Consider the following 14,998-nt stretch of genomic DNA (forward strand, 5'->3'; position numbering starts at 1 on the left):
TTTCTTCCCATCCTATAGTGATGTGTCGTTCGCGAACGAAACGGCTCTTAGAGCCGGATCTTTCAAGTGACCGACGGGAGCCGGCTCCTTATTGGGAGCCGTGCTGGGAGCCGTGTTGGTTTTTTTTTCTCTCTCGCACCCTCTCTCTCTTACCCACGCTCTCTCACTTTTTTTCTCTTCAAGCCAGACGTGATTGGTCAATACGTGTTTGCGCTGAGCAGAGCGGGGGAGGGGCGGCAGTTATACTCACAGACGCAGCAGCGGTAGATCAGGAACAGAGCAGGAGGGACAGAGAGAAAGAGAGCCAGGGGCAACAAAACCAGACATCGATAGAAAGGTAAAGAAAATGAGTGACACCAGGAAAAGGAGTAAAATCTGGAACCATTTCAATTTGATATCAAGTTGATAATACAAAGGCAGAGTGTAGAGTCTGCAAGAAAAGAATATGCTACAGAGCCGGCTCCACAAACAACCTCCACAGGCATCTGAGAACTGTCCACCCATCAGTGCAATGGGTTGAATGTGGTATTAATGAACGTGCCAGTGTGTCTACTGTTGCTGCTGCAGTATCTACAGCATCATGTACTATGCCACCACAACCACCTAAACCTCCGATCCAGAGCTCTATGACACAGTTTTTGCAGAAGTCTGTGACCACAGCAAGACAGAACTCAATTGATGAAGAACTGGTAAAAATGATTACCCTTGATTTTCAACCATTTTCAGTTGTGGATGATAAAGGATTCAGGAAGTTTGTTCGTGCACTAAATCCAATGTATCCAAGCAGGAAAACACTTTCCCAAAAAATCATCCCAGGCCTGTATGACACAGAACATACATTACTGCAAGAGAGGGTTAAAAAAGCCACAGCAGTCTGTCTAATAACTGACAGCTGGACATCCTAAACCAATACATCCTTCTTGTCAGTTACGTGTCACTTTATTGAAAAATTTAAAATGGTGTCCAGTCTTCTGGATTGTTTTTGAGTTCAGCGACAGACACACTGCTGAGAACTTAGCAGAAGAGCTGCTCAAAGTGGCAAAAGAGTGGGATGGGGAAAACAAAGTGGTTTGCTGTGTTTTGTGTTGTTTCACTTTAAATTTGTTTAAAAGGAAAAAGATGAATATTTAAATAGTTGAAAATTGAGTTGTAAATAGTTGTTCTTTCTATTTTATAATTTATTTGTTTTACATTTTTGTGGAGTCGGCTGCACAGTAGTGTAGTGGTTAGCACTTTCGCCTTGCAGCAAGAAGATCCCAGTTGGAATCCTGGGGTGGGCCTGGGATCTTTCTGCATGGAGTTTGCATGTTCTCCCTGTGCATGCGTGGGTTTTCTCTGGGTACTCCGGCTTCCTCCCACAGTTCAAAAATATGCTGAGGTTAATTGGTTACTCTACATTGTCCGTAGGTGTGAATGTGAGTGTGATTGTGTGTCTGTATATGTAGCCCTGTGACAGACTGGCGACCTGTCCAGGATGTCCCCAGCCCAAGTCAGCTGGGATAGGTTCCAGCACCCCCCGCAACCCTAGTGAGGATAAAGCGGTGTATAGAGAATGGATGGATTTTTGTGGAGTGAATAAAAAAGCATATATATATATATATATATATATATATATATATATATATATATATATATATATGTAATAAACATATATAAATTAATAAAAACACAATCTTTTACATTAGTAATTCATTTTGTGCATAATTTTATATTGTTGTTGATAATAAATTAATTAAAGCAACAAAACAACCCGAAGAGCCGTTTGGGAGCCGAAAGAGCCGGCTCTTTTTACTGAGCCGAGCCAAAAGAGCCGGCTCGCTAAAAAGAGCCGGATTTCCCATCAGAAAACTTAAACTTTCGTTCATAACCTTAGTAGACAAATTCAACCCAGATACAAAAGATCTGAATTTCTATTGGCTGATAGTGACGTTTCTCTTCAGTCGGACACTGGAGATCAGCGGAAGAAGTCCAGTCTGTCTCCTCACAGCAAATTTTATTCTCCGTTAAGTTTGTAATCAAACAACAAACCATGAAGGCTTTTCTTGCTCTGTGTGTGGTTTTCCTCGGAATAACCGATACTGTGGCTAGTGAGTTAATTTTTATTAAACGCACCACATCTGAAAATCGCACGGATGGCGAGCGGGCCACAACATTGTCACGTGATCGCGCTCCAGCAACCCAGAGCTCTAGAGATAGTAAGAGTTGCGACACTCATGCTCTCGCAGCGGGGCGGTCACGTGGTTCATGTAAGCCTGAATAGTTCCAAACAGGCAGCGCTGTCATTTCCTTCTATGGGACTGAGAGCGGCGATTTCACGGTAAAAAAGGAATAAAATCACACCTCCAAGTACTTGTTTGATTATTAATTCATTGGAGTATGTATGTAAATGTCAGTTTTACATTTTGAGCCGTAAGGTGACATATTCAAGACACTTTTGGGGTTTGGGAGGGAATGTTTCACATTCGTGTTAGCATGGAAAATCGACTTTTACACAGAAACGTAAGATGATTGAAGATGTTAATTTTTGCCCAGTTGGATTATTGTATTTCCAGACAATGTCTATATTTCTCTGATTCACTTACCCGTCGTCTGGGTTATTGAAAAGCAGAGTAACAACAGTCCATTCAGCAGATAGTGTCCAGCCACTTCTGATGAGGCAGGAGTTGACTCATTATAACCATTTTAAGACATACACAAAATATATATATATTCAAGAATAACAACTCATTATGCTTTGATGAATGAAATAGTATGTTTTATTGACAATGGGAGAAACAATGAGGGTCTTCGTGTCTTCAGTGAGGGCTCTCGGGATACTGGCGGATAGATAGATACGATAGATATTAATAAATATATTTGTTAAATACTTACAAGTATAAGTTTATGCATTATAAAGGGTCTCATATAAAGGACGTAGTCTTGACAATTAAAAAGAGGTAGCGATGTAGCTAGGTAGCTTTCAAAGAAGAGCTAACAAGCACATGGCAATGCCTGAAAGTCGGTCATCTGCCAATATTCACAAATACAGATAAATGTATGCACCACAAAGGGCTTCTGATATAATATAAAGACGTTAAAATTAAAAAGAGGTAGCGACTCATCAACAATTAATCCGTCAATATATCCCTGGAGATAACTTCACAGCTAACAGCAGAGTCGAGCTAAAAAAAAGTAGCAGAAATTCGGTCGTCTACCAAGATAAAAAATATATATATTTACGCTGCGCAAATACAAATAAAGCTCAGCATATGCATCATAAAGAGCCTCTGATAAAATATAAGCAGTTGACAATTCAAAAGAGGTAGGCATTTCATCAACTTACCTCCACATATACTCAACGACCTGCAGTGCAAATGAACGGTGTCTGTCACTGTCGAAGCGGTGCTTGGAACTAAACAAGCCTCCACAACCCGGAAGTAGACCGAAAGAAAGCGTACAACAGCACCCTATGGGAGTGTCGCAACTCTTACTATCTCTAGGGCTCTGCAGCAACCACTACGTGGTCACGTGACCCAGTGGTTCTCAACCCTGTTCCTCAGGACCCCATGTCCTGCATGTTTTAGATGCTTCCCTGCTCCAACACACCTGATTCAAATGATCAGCTCGTCATCAAGCGCCTGATGACGAGCTGATCATTTGAGTCAGGTGTGTTGGAGCAGGGAAGCATCTAAAACATGCAGGACATGGGGTCCTGAGGAACAGGGTTGAGAACCGTTGATGTGACTGAGCTTTCAGCTTGAGGGTCTGGCAGGCATGTTGGATAAACACAGCTGCTCAGCCGCAAACTTTCTCTTTTATTTCAAAAACGCTTAAGTGAAAAGTATTTCTGAAAGCATTTGAGGCGAGAAATAAGCTGTGCAGCAGCTGAATCTGTCCTCGTTTTATTAATGTTTGAGGACAGTTTCAGGATGCGTGGAATCTCCACCCCCCTCATTGAATTTGCATAAAGTAGGCTATAAGTCCAGTCTACTTTATGATATACTTCATTCACGCATTGTGAAACTGTCCTCAAACTTCTAAACTAGCCATCGGTGAAATAAAACGAGGACAGATTCAGCTACTGCACAGATTATTTCTCGCCTCAAATGCTTTCAGAAATACTTTTCGCTTAAGTGTTTTCGTAAACAGCAAAACAGCAACACATCCTGCGTTAAAAACTCTGTTTCTCCAAGTGGGCTTAAATTTGTAATTCAGAATGCAGGGTTTTCGCCAGCGCATTTCAGCGTAACGGCCCGTTACGCTGTCAGTTTAAAAGATTATGCTGTGATTAGGGCCGCTAGGCTGCGTTTCAAGTTGTGGTATTGTGTTTTGAGCACATTTGCTTGCATAATATTTCCATATTTATGTGAGAAAACTTCTTTATTGGGGCAGTTGGCGCTGTGAAAGAGTTATTTTTGACAGATAACGCCATGTGCGTTTGTTTTTATGGACTGGGTGCCTATCTAGGTTAATTTATGTCTCCCCACCTCAGCCGTACTTTCCTGTCGATTGACCCGTTCCCGTCTAAAATTAAGAGTCGCTTCCAATCTCGGGGTTACAATTAGCATGTCTTGGTTGTTTCCGTGATGCCATGTATGGTGAATAGTGACCTAAATCACGAGCATTTGGAGCATCTGCGTGACGCTCATTGGCTGACATCTGGGCCGGCCGCCCGGATTTCATGAAGGCTATTGCGCGTGCGCATAGTGTCGGGCCGTTACGCTGTAAAAAAAATCCTGGTGAGAACCCTGGAATGTGTGGGGTAGAACCACTAAAGGAAATAACACAGTCAAATACCAAGGTATTTTCTTTTTTGATGTAGAAAATAACATTTTTGGTTAGTTGTGTGATTTCAAAACTTTGACCAAATAAATATCAATTTATTGAAAAGAAGTTGAAAATTATATCCCAGTGTAAATGAGTATTTATTGATAGCACAGCAGAGATTATCAGGGAATTTTGAACAAACTGCAGTTCTTTTTGACAACATTATTCTGTGCTTTATTTTTCTGAAATCATGATATGAACTTTTCTTTCAGTGTCTCATTCCTTGAAGTATTTCTACACTGCCTCCTCTGGAATCCCAAACTTCCCAGAGTTTGCAAGTGTTGGGATGGTTGACAATTTTCCAATTGATCACTATGACAGCAACACTGGGAGAGCACAAATCAAGCAGGACTGGATGACCAAAGTCATAGCAGATGATCCTCAGTACATGGACAGGAACACTCAGGTCTATTTGGGTGACCAGCAGACCTTCAAAGCCAACATTGAAATGGTAAAGCAGCGCTTCAACCAAACTGGAGGTTTGTTTGTTTCACTTTTTACTTTCCCAACCAGGATGAAACATTTTCACACTGATTTGTTGAATATGAGTATATAAAAAACACATGGTGAGTTGATGACTCCACCATGAAAAATGTTTTAATGAACAAATTGAATTTAATAACCGGGACTGAAATAGCAGACTTTTGAATGAGTAGATGTTTAAACCAAATCACTGTGGGCACATGGGTCCAAACGACTATTGTGAAAATCGGTTTATCACAATAGTAATACAACAGAAAAATAGTGAAGCAATCTTGCTGCTTGGGTTCTTAAACCAATTAGACAGTCCTGGGTTGTAAAGGGGACACAAGTTAGTTCTGCTGTACCCTCATGAAAGAAATGGCAAAATGTTTTAATAAACTCTATACGCAGGATGACATGACAAATGTGTCATTTGGATGACGAGTTTAAACATTTTAACAGCATGACTCTGGATTAACCACAATGTGACTCAGTAATAAAAAGAAGCATTACAGATCAGATCAGAAGTCCTTTGTCAAATATGTGATGAGTTGACCTACATTAAGATGACCAAAATGGACATTTTTTTCTAGTTTTTTTTCTTAATTTTCAAATTAAAGAATTTGCTGGTTTTCTCAGTGTCATATCATTGTAAATTAAATACTGTTGACAGTTGTTTGGACAAAATAAGCCTTTTCAACATTTCATCCTAAGCTCTGGGAATGCAATGAACATTTTCATTTTAAATGATAAATAGTGAATTAGTTGATTAATAATGACTTTTAAAATGATCCACAATATGAAGAATAATTTGTGTGAGCCATAAATATGTTGTACGGTTACTGTAAAGTTAAACAGTTGTGTTGTATGATGTAGGAATGAATATGATATTTGCAAATCATTCAAATTAAACAGCAGATCAAGTATACAATTTTTCTCAATTGATAAGAAACTAAATTCCATTCACTGCACACAGCCACCAACTGACTGCACACATTTCTCAAAAACAGGACTCTGCTGTCCAAATTTTGGACACTATTCATGGTTTGCACACAGTTTCCAAACCTCTTTCACTCCTTTGCAAAAGACTGAACATGATTGTTGCTCATTTGAACACACTTTTTCACTCATAGCACACATTTTCAAAAAGTGAACACTTGGAAGCAGAACTGCGACACTGTTCCAACACGGCTGTCACAATTAAGACACAACCATATTTTGCTAAAATCTTTTCAATCAGTGGTCTTGGCATGTGGTGATTTTTCTGATGATGCAGATCAGGGCTGGATCAGACACACGAGGTCTTTCCAGAGAAAACACAGCTAGTGATGTTGATGAGGTCCTGTGGCCTGACCAGGCTGAAAGAATTGATGCAGATCTGCATACTGTACTGTGTACAATACAGTGCTGTATTTTTGTCTAACATTATTTTTATTTTATAATCTACAGTCAGGCACTGCAATGGCCCCTCTGATTTATTTGTAGGATGCGTTTGTGTTTAAGTTGTCATTTTTGAGGACTGTATAATTTTTTTATATTTCATAACACAGTGAGAGAGGAGTGTTTTGTATTTAGTGTCCTAGTTTTGCTTCGTGTGTCTCAATTTTGAAAACAGAGTTCAGATTTTGACAATGAAGTGCGCTTTTGACAGAAGTGTGCAGTGCTTTGTGAATTGTGTAAAATAAAAAAATAGTGTGCAGTGTGTTGGGAAATGTGTGCTATTTTTCAGGAACAGTGTCTTATCAATTGAAAAAAACTAATATTCTGAAATATGAAAAAGAGCTACAATGTGAAATGAAAAGATAGCCGATTTTTATACAAAATAACATTTTATAATTCTTTGGTTTTTCGTGAAGTTTTTGTGTGTTTTCCATAAATGGACTGGTGGAGGGTTTCTGTCTGCTATTCATTATGGGCAAACACTCATCTTTCATGCACATTTAACCAGTTAAATCTGAGAACACTGTTTAATTTTGTGTTTTCGTGCTGGTTTGGTAAAGACCTGAAACAAAACTGAAACACCTTATCACTGGAATAATTATTTTCTTGTGTCTTTTCAGTTCAGAAATGTGAAAAAGTTTAGAAGACATGTTTGATCTGGTTAAAGCTCCGTTCAGTCCTCTCCTGCTCTCCATCATCACCTATTCTGTGTTTTAATGTTCACATTCACTGTGTAACTGATCTCATTTCATTATTTTTCTTTTTGTGCCGTCAGACAAGTGATTGAACAGAAACAGTGATTTGTGGCTCATAAATGCTGAGTAAAGCAGGAAAATCAAACCTCCTGTTCTGTTGTGCTGAGACACTGCTGTTATTCTGTACATTCATTAAAACCACATTGTTTCTTATCAGTCTGTTTATTGACACACAAATATAACAGGGCAATGATTATTATTAGTTAACTGAGCACTTCAAACAAACACTACATCCACAGTAAAGCAGCGTTTTCTCCTCCTGAGAGCAGAGTTTTTCCTGCACGTTGTCCACATTGTATTAAAACATGCAGTAAATCCAGTAACAGTGTCTGTGCAGCAGCTTTCTGCCTCCTCTAACCCTCTCTGTGATCCACAATGCAGCTGTTGTCATCAAGCTGTGTTTGTGTTGAGTTTGTGCAGCGACTTGATGGTGATAAAACAGTGATTTAACAAACGTCTCAGCTCCACAGCGCAGGAGTTAGAGTCTGTGTGGTTAGCAGGTCACCTTTATGAGCCACAATCTAATCACTGTTTAAGCTCATTGGTTTGATAACAGAGAGAGAAAAATAATGGAGTGACAGCAGCTCAACTGTGTTTGTTAAAATTCAGTAACATTCTATGTGATGATGGAGAGCAGGAGAGGACTGATGGGAGGTTTAACCACATCAGACAGTTTTGCTGCTTTCTGAACGAAAGAGGAGCAAATATTGGTGTTAATGTTTTTCTCTCTAATCATGTGTTTCAGTGAGGTGGAAAACATCACTCATACAGAATAAAAACACATAGTGTTAAAGAGCATTTTTTTTAGTTTAGTGGCTCAGTGTGGATGTAGCTAACAAACTAATAAATTAGCTACAAGCTAGCTAGTGTTGGCTCACGATAAATGTCAGAGAACTGTAGACGTCTGAACATTAACTTTACAGAAAGTGATCTGTCATCAGCAATGAGGTTTCATAAATACATCAAAGACAAACTGACAGTGGAAATCACTTGAATTCTTACTTTTATGGAGGCTCCTGGCTGAATGCTAACAGCACAAAGACAAACTGAGACAAACCAAAAATCAGAAACACAAAATAACATGGACATGAACTGTGTGTTAGTGGAGGCAGTGTGTGTCTGTGGTGGAGACAAGAAATGGAGTGTTTGGATCTTACTGTTTCCCAGCAGATTCTGTCTCAGTCTGAGATGTTCACACTGTTCACATGATGATTATCTGGAAGAAACCAATAACAGCAGATGTAGATTAACTGGTTAGAAATGTGTTGATCAGTGTTTGTCTGCGGTAAGCATGGGATAGAAATGGTTAACAGAAGACTGGTTTGATATCACTTTTTTTCACTGAAGTCTTTTTGTCTGTCAGGTGTTCACCTTTACCACAGCATGTACGGCTGTGAATGGGATGATGAGACAGATGAAGTTAACGGATATGATCAGGATGGTTATGATGGAGAAGACTTCATATCATTGGACCTGAAGACAGAGACATGGATCGCTGCAAAATCACAGGCTGTCATCATGAAACACATTTGGGAGAGTAACAAAGCTTATATTGCACAGAATAAGTACTACTACACCCAGTATTGTCCTGAGTGGCTGAAGAAGTATGTGAACTATGGGAGGAGCTCTCTGATGAGAAAAGGTAAAATCACATGACCTGATTTAATGTCTTCGATAAAATGCTCATTTGCCTTGATTTCTGATGTATTTTGACATTATAATGATCTGTCTCAGTTTACATTCCCCTTTCTCTCCATTTTATCTCTGTCACTCTTACATATTTATCACCACTTTTATTCTATTTGTCTTCATTTTCTGCCTCGGTTTCTTTCTGTCTCTTACTGTCTTTTCACAGCTTTTCTAGCCTTTCTCTCACCACCTCCTCACATTTCATCTGTTTTTGTTTTCTTCTCTTCTGTACCACCTCCCCTTTTTCTTACAGTTTTTCTCAATTGATAAGACACTGTTCCTGGAAAAATAGCACACATTTCCCAACACACTGCACACTATTTTTTTTTAACGGAATTCACAAAGCACTGCACACTTCTGTCAAAAGCACACTTTATTGTCAAAATCTGAACTCTGTTTTCAAAATTAAGGCACACGAAGCAAAACCAGGACACTCCACTGCTAAATTCAAAACACTTCTCTCTCACTGTGTTATGAAATATAAAAAAATTATAAAGTCCTCAAAAATGACAACTTAAACACAAACGCATCCTACAAATAAATCAGAGGGGCCATTGCAGTGCCTGACTGTAGATTATAAAATAAAAATAATGTTAGACAAAAATACAGCACTGTATTGTACACAGTACAGTATGCAGATCTGCATCAATTCTTTCAGCCTGGTCAGGCCACAGGACCTCATCAACATCACTAGCTGTGTTTTCTCTGGAAAGAAAGACCTAGTGTGTCTGATCCAGCCCTGACCTGCATCAACAGAAACATCATCACATGCCAAGACCACTGATTGAAGAGATTTTAGCAAAGTATGGCTGCTGCTCATGTACCCTCCATGTAGAGAAGAATTCTTCTAGAAGATTCAGAAAGGGAGAATATGGAAGCAGAAAAACCACAACAATTTGGGGGTTCATATTGAACCACTCCCAAATCAATAGTCCTCTATGAAATCTAACATTGTCCCAGATGTATTCATGAGTATCATCAGAATCCAACTGAAGAACTCTCTGGAACAAACACACACAAAACAGAGGGAAAGGTCAGTCATGTACACTTTCTGTAATTTTACTAGCACTTGTGAACCAGATTTATGCATTAGATTTTACAGTATTCTCAGAACATTTCTGACTGCTTGTATTGTTCCAGTATAGACATGTCACTGAAGTGACAAACAACATTTACATACCATGTAAAGTAAGCCACAATAAACCTGAAACTATTTACTTTATGCACCATCCATCCATCTGCTGACCTCAACAACAGATTGCATTCTGAACAGCTAATTCTGTTTCCCAGCAGGTTTTATAGTGTGCAGTTCATTGGCAAAAGTATTTTCAATTTTGACCTGTTGTGTTTTAATTGTGACAGCGGTGTTGGAACAGTGTCCCAGTTCTGCTTCCAAGTGTTCACTTTTTGAAAAATGTGTGCTATGAGTGAAAAAGTGTGTTCAACTGAGCAACAATCATGTTCAGTCTTGTGCAAAAAGAGTGCAAGAGTTTTGGAAACTGTGTGCAAACCATAAATAGTGTCCAAAATTTGGACAGCAGAGTCCTGTTTTTGAGAAATGTGTGCAGTCAGTTGGTGGCTGTGTGCAGTGAATGGAGTTTAGTGTCTTATCAGTTGAGAAAAGAATGTTAGAGAATACTAATATCAATATCTAGTTTGAATGCTAAGTGCAATTACAGTTTTTCTCAATTGATAAGACACTCAATTCTATTCACTGCACACAGCCACCAACTGACTGTGCAATGTGAATTGTTTTAGGAAATGTGTGCTATTTTTCAGGAACAGTGTCTTATCAATTGAGATGAACTGTAATCCAGAAACTATGATCTGTCTTTCTCTTCTCTCTCCAGATCTTCCCTCAGTGTCTCTCCTCCAGAAGACTCCCTCCTCTCTGGTCACCTGCCACGCTACAGGTTTCTACCCCGACAGAGCCGACTTGTTCTGGAGGAAAGATGGAGAGGAGCTTCATGAGGACGTGGACAAAGGAGAGATCCTCCCCAACCATGATGGAACCTTCCAGATGAGTGTTGACCTGAAGATTTCATCAATCGCTGCTGAAGACTGGAAGAAGTATGACTGTGTGTTTCAGATGTCTGATGTCAAAGACGACATCATCAAACTGGACAAATCAGTGATCAGGACCAATGAAGGTAAGACTGAAATGAGAGATGATGAAGGTGGCAGAAACACATCTAGTTTACTGTAATAATTCTGCAGCTCATGTATTTCTGTGTGCTTTGGGTGGAACTTCTTTTTCCTCACTTTGTCTTTTGGTTGGGTTCTTTCATATTGATTTTTAAATGTGATTTTAAGATTCATGTCAGTGTTTCACTAAAACATTTATTAAAACTCCCAAAAAACTCAAAATTGAAGTAAAGGGATGAAAGTGTTTTAAAGAAATTATTAATGTTCATCACAGTTAACTTCACTTTGATTAAAACTGAATAATGTCAACAATTACACATAGATTTGGTTTAGTTTTATATTTAAGTGTCCCTCATTTATTTTAGGGCTTTTAGAGACAGAATCTGCAAGGACCTTTGATGCCTTTTTAGTGTGTAACCACAGCTCATGAATTCGACTTAAACTTAGACTTAGATGACTTCATTAATCCCTGGAGGGAAATTAAGTTGTTACAGCAGCTGGATATTCAATAAACAATAAGACAACACAAAATATTAAGGAATAAAGTGAAGGTAAAATAAGATGAGATAAAATTACATTCAATTAAACTAAATTAAAACAAAGTGAAATAAGATGCAAATATAGAAAATACAAAATAGAAAAAAATCAACAAAATATACAAGGGTGACAGTATTGTTATTATTTATTTATTTTAAAGAGTACACAGAAATGTGCAAATGAAAATGTGAATTTACAGCCACAGTATTTATAAAATACTGGACAGTCATAGAAGAGGTTTTTTGTTTTGTATCTTAATAAAACAGTCAAAATAAAATTTATTTGCTAAATATGTTGCTTGCAGTTAAAAGACACATGGAATTTAAATATGATTGTTAGAAACTCTCTTTATATGTATTTACAGTGCTAATAACATACACTACCAGTCAAAGGTTTGGACACCTTTTCATTCTATACTTTGTATTATTTTCCACATTGTAGATTAAAACTGAAAATAAAACACTTTTTTGTTTAAAACATAGTTCCATGTGTATTCTTTTAGATTTTTGATGTCTTCAGTACTAATCCACAATGTGTGAAATAATTAATAAAAACCACTGAATGAGAAGGTGTGTCCAGACTTTTGACTGGTAGAGTATGTGGGACAGAAACCAGCACAGAGACATGCAGCTCAACAAAGATAACAAAGCTGAAAGAATAAATGAGTACAAACTCTCTAATTATGTCTGTGTTAGCTGGAAACAAACTATAAATTACCAACAGGAACACAAACATAGAGTATCTGTAAAGTAAACCTTGATTTTCACAGGACTATCGACTGTCAAATTTATGTTTTTCTGTTCTCACCTGCTTTATTTGTTCAAGTTGTGATTTGTTTGTTTTTATTTGCTCAACAGGAAATTCTCTCCCCATGATCATCCCCATCGTTGTTGCTGTGGCTGTTCTTTCTGTCATCACTGTGGTTGGATTCATTGTTTACAAGAAGAAGAATGGTGCGAGAACAAAACAGATGTTTTCTTTCAATGTTTTGACTTTATCTACTTTGCAAAAATGAAATAAACGTTATCCAAAATCCATAAGTAATTGCTGCAAGGCTGAGAGCTACAGCTTTATGAAAATACGACTACTGTATAATATTAATGTAAGGGAGAAGTGATTGGAAAAAAATAATGTAGAACAACTTTCATGTGCAACTGAAATCATTTTTATTTTCTTGTAATTTCAGACAAACGTCCTCCATCTCGTAAGTTAAACCTGTTTGGATTCTGTTTTCTCTGATTCACTCTAGATTGAAATGTGTTTCTGTGTTTTGTGCAAAAAAAAAAAATCAGTGTTATTTGTTTGTAAAACACAGTGTTGATTCAGATCACAGTGGGAGTTAATGTGTTTTTCACTTTACAGCTGTAGAGAACAGAGAGGTCCAGGAGGAAATGCTTCCAAAAGCCTGAATGACAATCAAAACCCTGCACTCAGTGAGTTGGTTCATAAGTTGAACAAAACTGATTTAAAACATGTTATGTAAAGTCTAATGCAAAATTTTGGGGCACATTGTTGCTGTAAAAACAATAAAGTTCAGTTAATCCTTCTTCAAAAAGGTGAAGCTGTTTTACATGAAGTTAAATTACATTATTAAGAGAAACAGAGAAGTCAAAGTAAAGTAATAGAAAATATATAAAGTTGAAGTAATATTAACCTTTTGGAAAACAGTGGCAGCAGTTTATTAAAATGGTTGAACTGAGTTATAACAAATGTTTGTATTGTTTACCTATAAAGGTTGTTGTAGGTAAATACTTGACAAAATGTCTGAATCATAAATATTGAAGGTCCAAATGATTCTGTCATTATGTGGTTTAACTATCATTTATTTTTCTTTCTTTAGGTTTATGGAAACATTTTGCACTGAAACAAGGATCAGTGTCACCACATTCTCCTCCATAAACTGGAAATTCATTGGATGTTCATCATTATTATAAACTGGTAGAAGAAGTGTTGGGGATTGAGTTAGAAATATTTTCTGATTCAAATTCAAGGAAAAATTAAAGAGTCATCAAACAAAGTGATACTCAGTAGTTTTATGCATTTAGTTTTGAATTTAAAAGTGGAATTTCTTCTGATAAAACATGATGACAAATGTCTGCAGAGAATTAAAACATTGAAACGATATAAAATCACTGAAAGCATCTCAGTGTTCTTCATACAAACACAATCAATCAGAGAATTAGCACATTTATCATATTTACTGTTACATATTTCTGGTTTTGGGCTTTTTCCTGTAGATCAATAAATCAAACAATAATCAATATTGATAATACAGATGTAGATATACATTTATAGACACACAGACACACATTACATGCATTCTCCTTTTTATAGACGTAAACTCTGAAGGTCTGGTGATATAATGACATAAACATTAAGACAAAATGCTGCAAATCAATCATCAGCTTCCAGAAACATGTAAACTGCAGAGTTTAAACATCCTGCAGTTGTCAGTGTAACTGGTCTTTCTGTGTTCCTGCTGGAGATAAAGTGAAGCTCGTCTCTGCTGCTGGGACTGACTCCAGTCCTCTCAGTGGACAAACAGGACAGAAAAGTGATGGAGGCAGTTTTTCATCACTGTGGTGATGATCCTGATTTGTCAGTGATCTGTTAGAAACACATTTCCATCTGAAAATCAATTAATGTACAAGAAATATATTTGAAGTAAGAATGTAAAATGATGGAGTGTATCTCTGCACACAGACACAAAACATAAATATGCAAATATTTGTCCTGTTGTAAATTCTGTAAAGATCTTGTTTTGATTCCAAGCAGATCTAGAAATTTTAATATTATATTTTTAAAATTTTAAAATTATAATTTTAGTCTTAAAGTTGTTCTTAATTATTAAATGATGTTATTGTTCTACAAAATCATTTCTCATGTGTGGCTCAATACTAGATTGTACAGTTCTTTTGGTATATTTCATTTATCAATACACTGTGAAATGTTCTTGAACATATTTCTTGCTGGTAATTCAGGACAGTGTCCTTTTTATGTTTCAAAACATTTTAAAATTAAATAGTGACGTTACATTCACTTATTAGTGGATGATTGTCACTTATGCTGCATATCTGTGTAATTTTGTACTTTGTTGCTTTTCAATAAACTCCCCAATAATCCAGATTTTAGTGTGTTCTTGTGATTCCACCTGCAGTTTCCAT

The 14,998-nt window shown here is 37.3% G+C and overlaps 2 protein-coding genes and 1 long non-coding RNA gene across 3 annotated transcripts in view; 2 read left to right on the top strand and 1 right to left on the bottom strand.

Moving 5' to 3' along the window:
* LOC127536227 (H-2 class I histocompatibility antigen, Q9 alpha chain-like) overlaps positions 1-14,998 on the top strand; it is an 82,169-nt gene that overhangs the window by 48,771 nt on the left and 18,400 nt on the right. The window lies entirely within an intron of this gene.
* LOC127536250 (uncharacterized) overlaps positions 1-14,998 on the bottom strand; it is a 37,812-nt gene that overhangs the window by 7,859 nt on the left and 14,955 nt on the right. The window contains exon 2 of the long non-coding RNA XR_007945241.1: positions 11,052-11,165. This is a non-coding gene — a long non-coding RNA (uncharacterized LOC127536250). The remainder of the gene's footprint in view (positions 1-11,051; positions 11,166-14,998) is intronic.
* LOC110972042 (major histocompatibility complex class I-related gene protein-like) lies at positions 1,936-14,960 on the top strand. The gene is made up of 8 exons (XM_051956050.1): positions 1,936-2,087; positions 5,019-5,285; positions 8,827-9,105; positions 11,003-11,302; positions 12,692-12,787; positions 13,021-13,038; positions 13,197-13,267; positions 13,675-14,960. The coding sequence occupies exons 1-7, from the start codon at positions 2,030-2,032 to the stop codon at positions 13,241-13,243; spliced, it is 1,065 nt and encodes a 354-aa protein (XP_051812010.1). The 5' UTR covers positions 1,936-2,029; the 3' UTR covers positions 13,244-13,267; positions 13,675-14,960.

Source organism: Acanthochromis polyacanthus, chromosome 11 (genome assembly GCF_021347895.1).
Source record: "Acanthochromis polyacanthus isolate Apoly-LR-REF ecotype Palm Island chromosome 11, KAUST_Apoly_ChrSc, whole genome shotgun sequence".
In the NCBI taxonomy this organism is placed as follows: domain Eukaryota; kingdom Metazoa; phylum Chordata; class Actinopteri; family Pomacentridae; genus Acanthochromis; species Acanthochromis polyacanthus.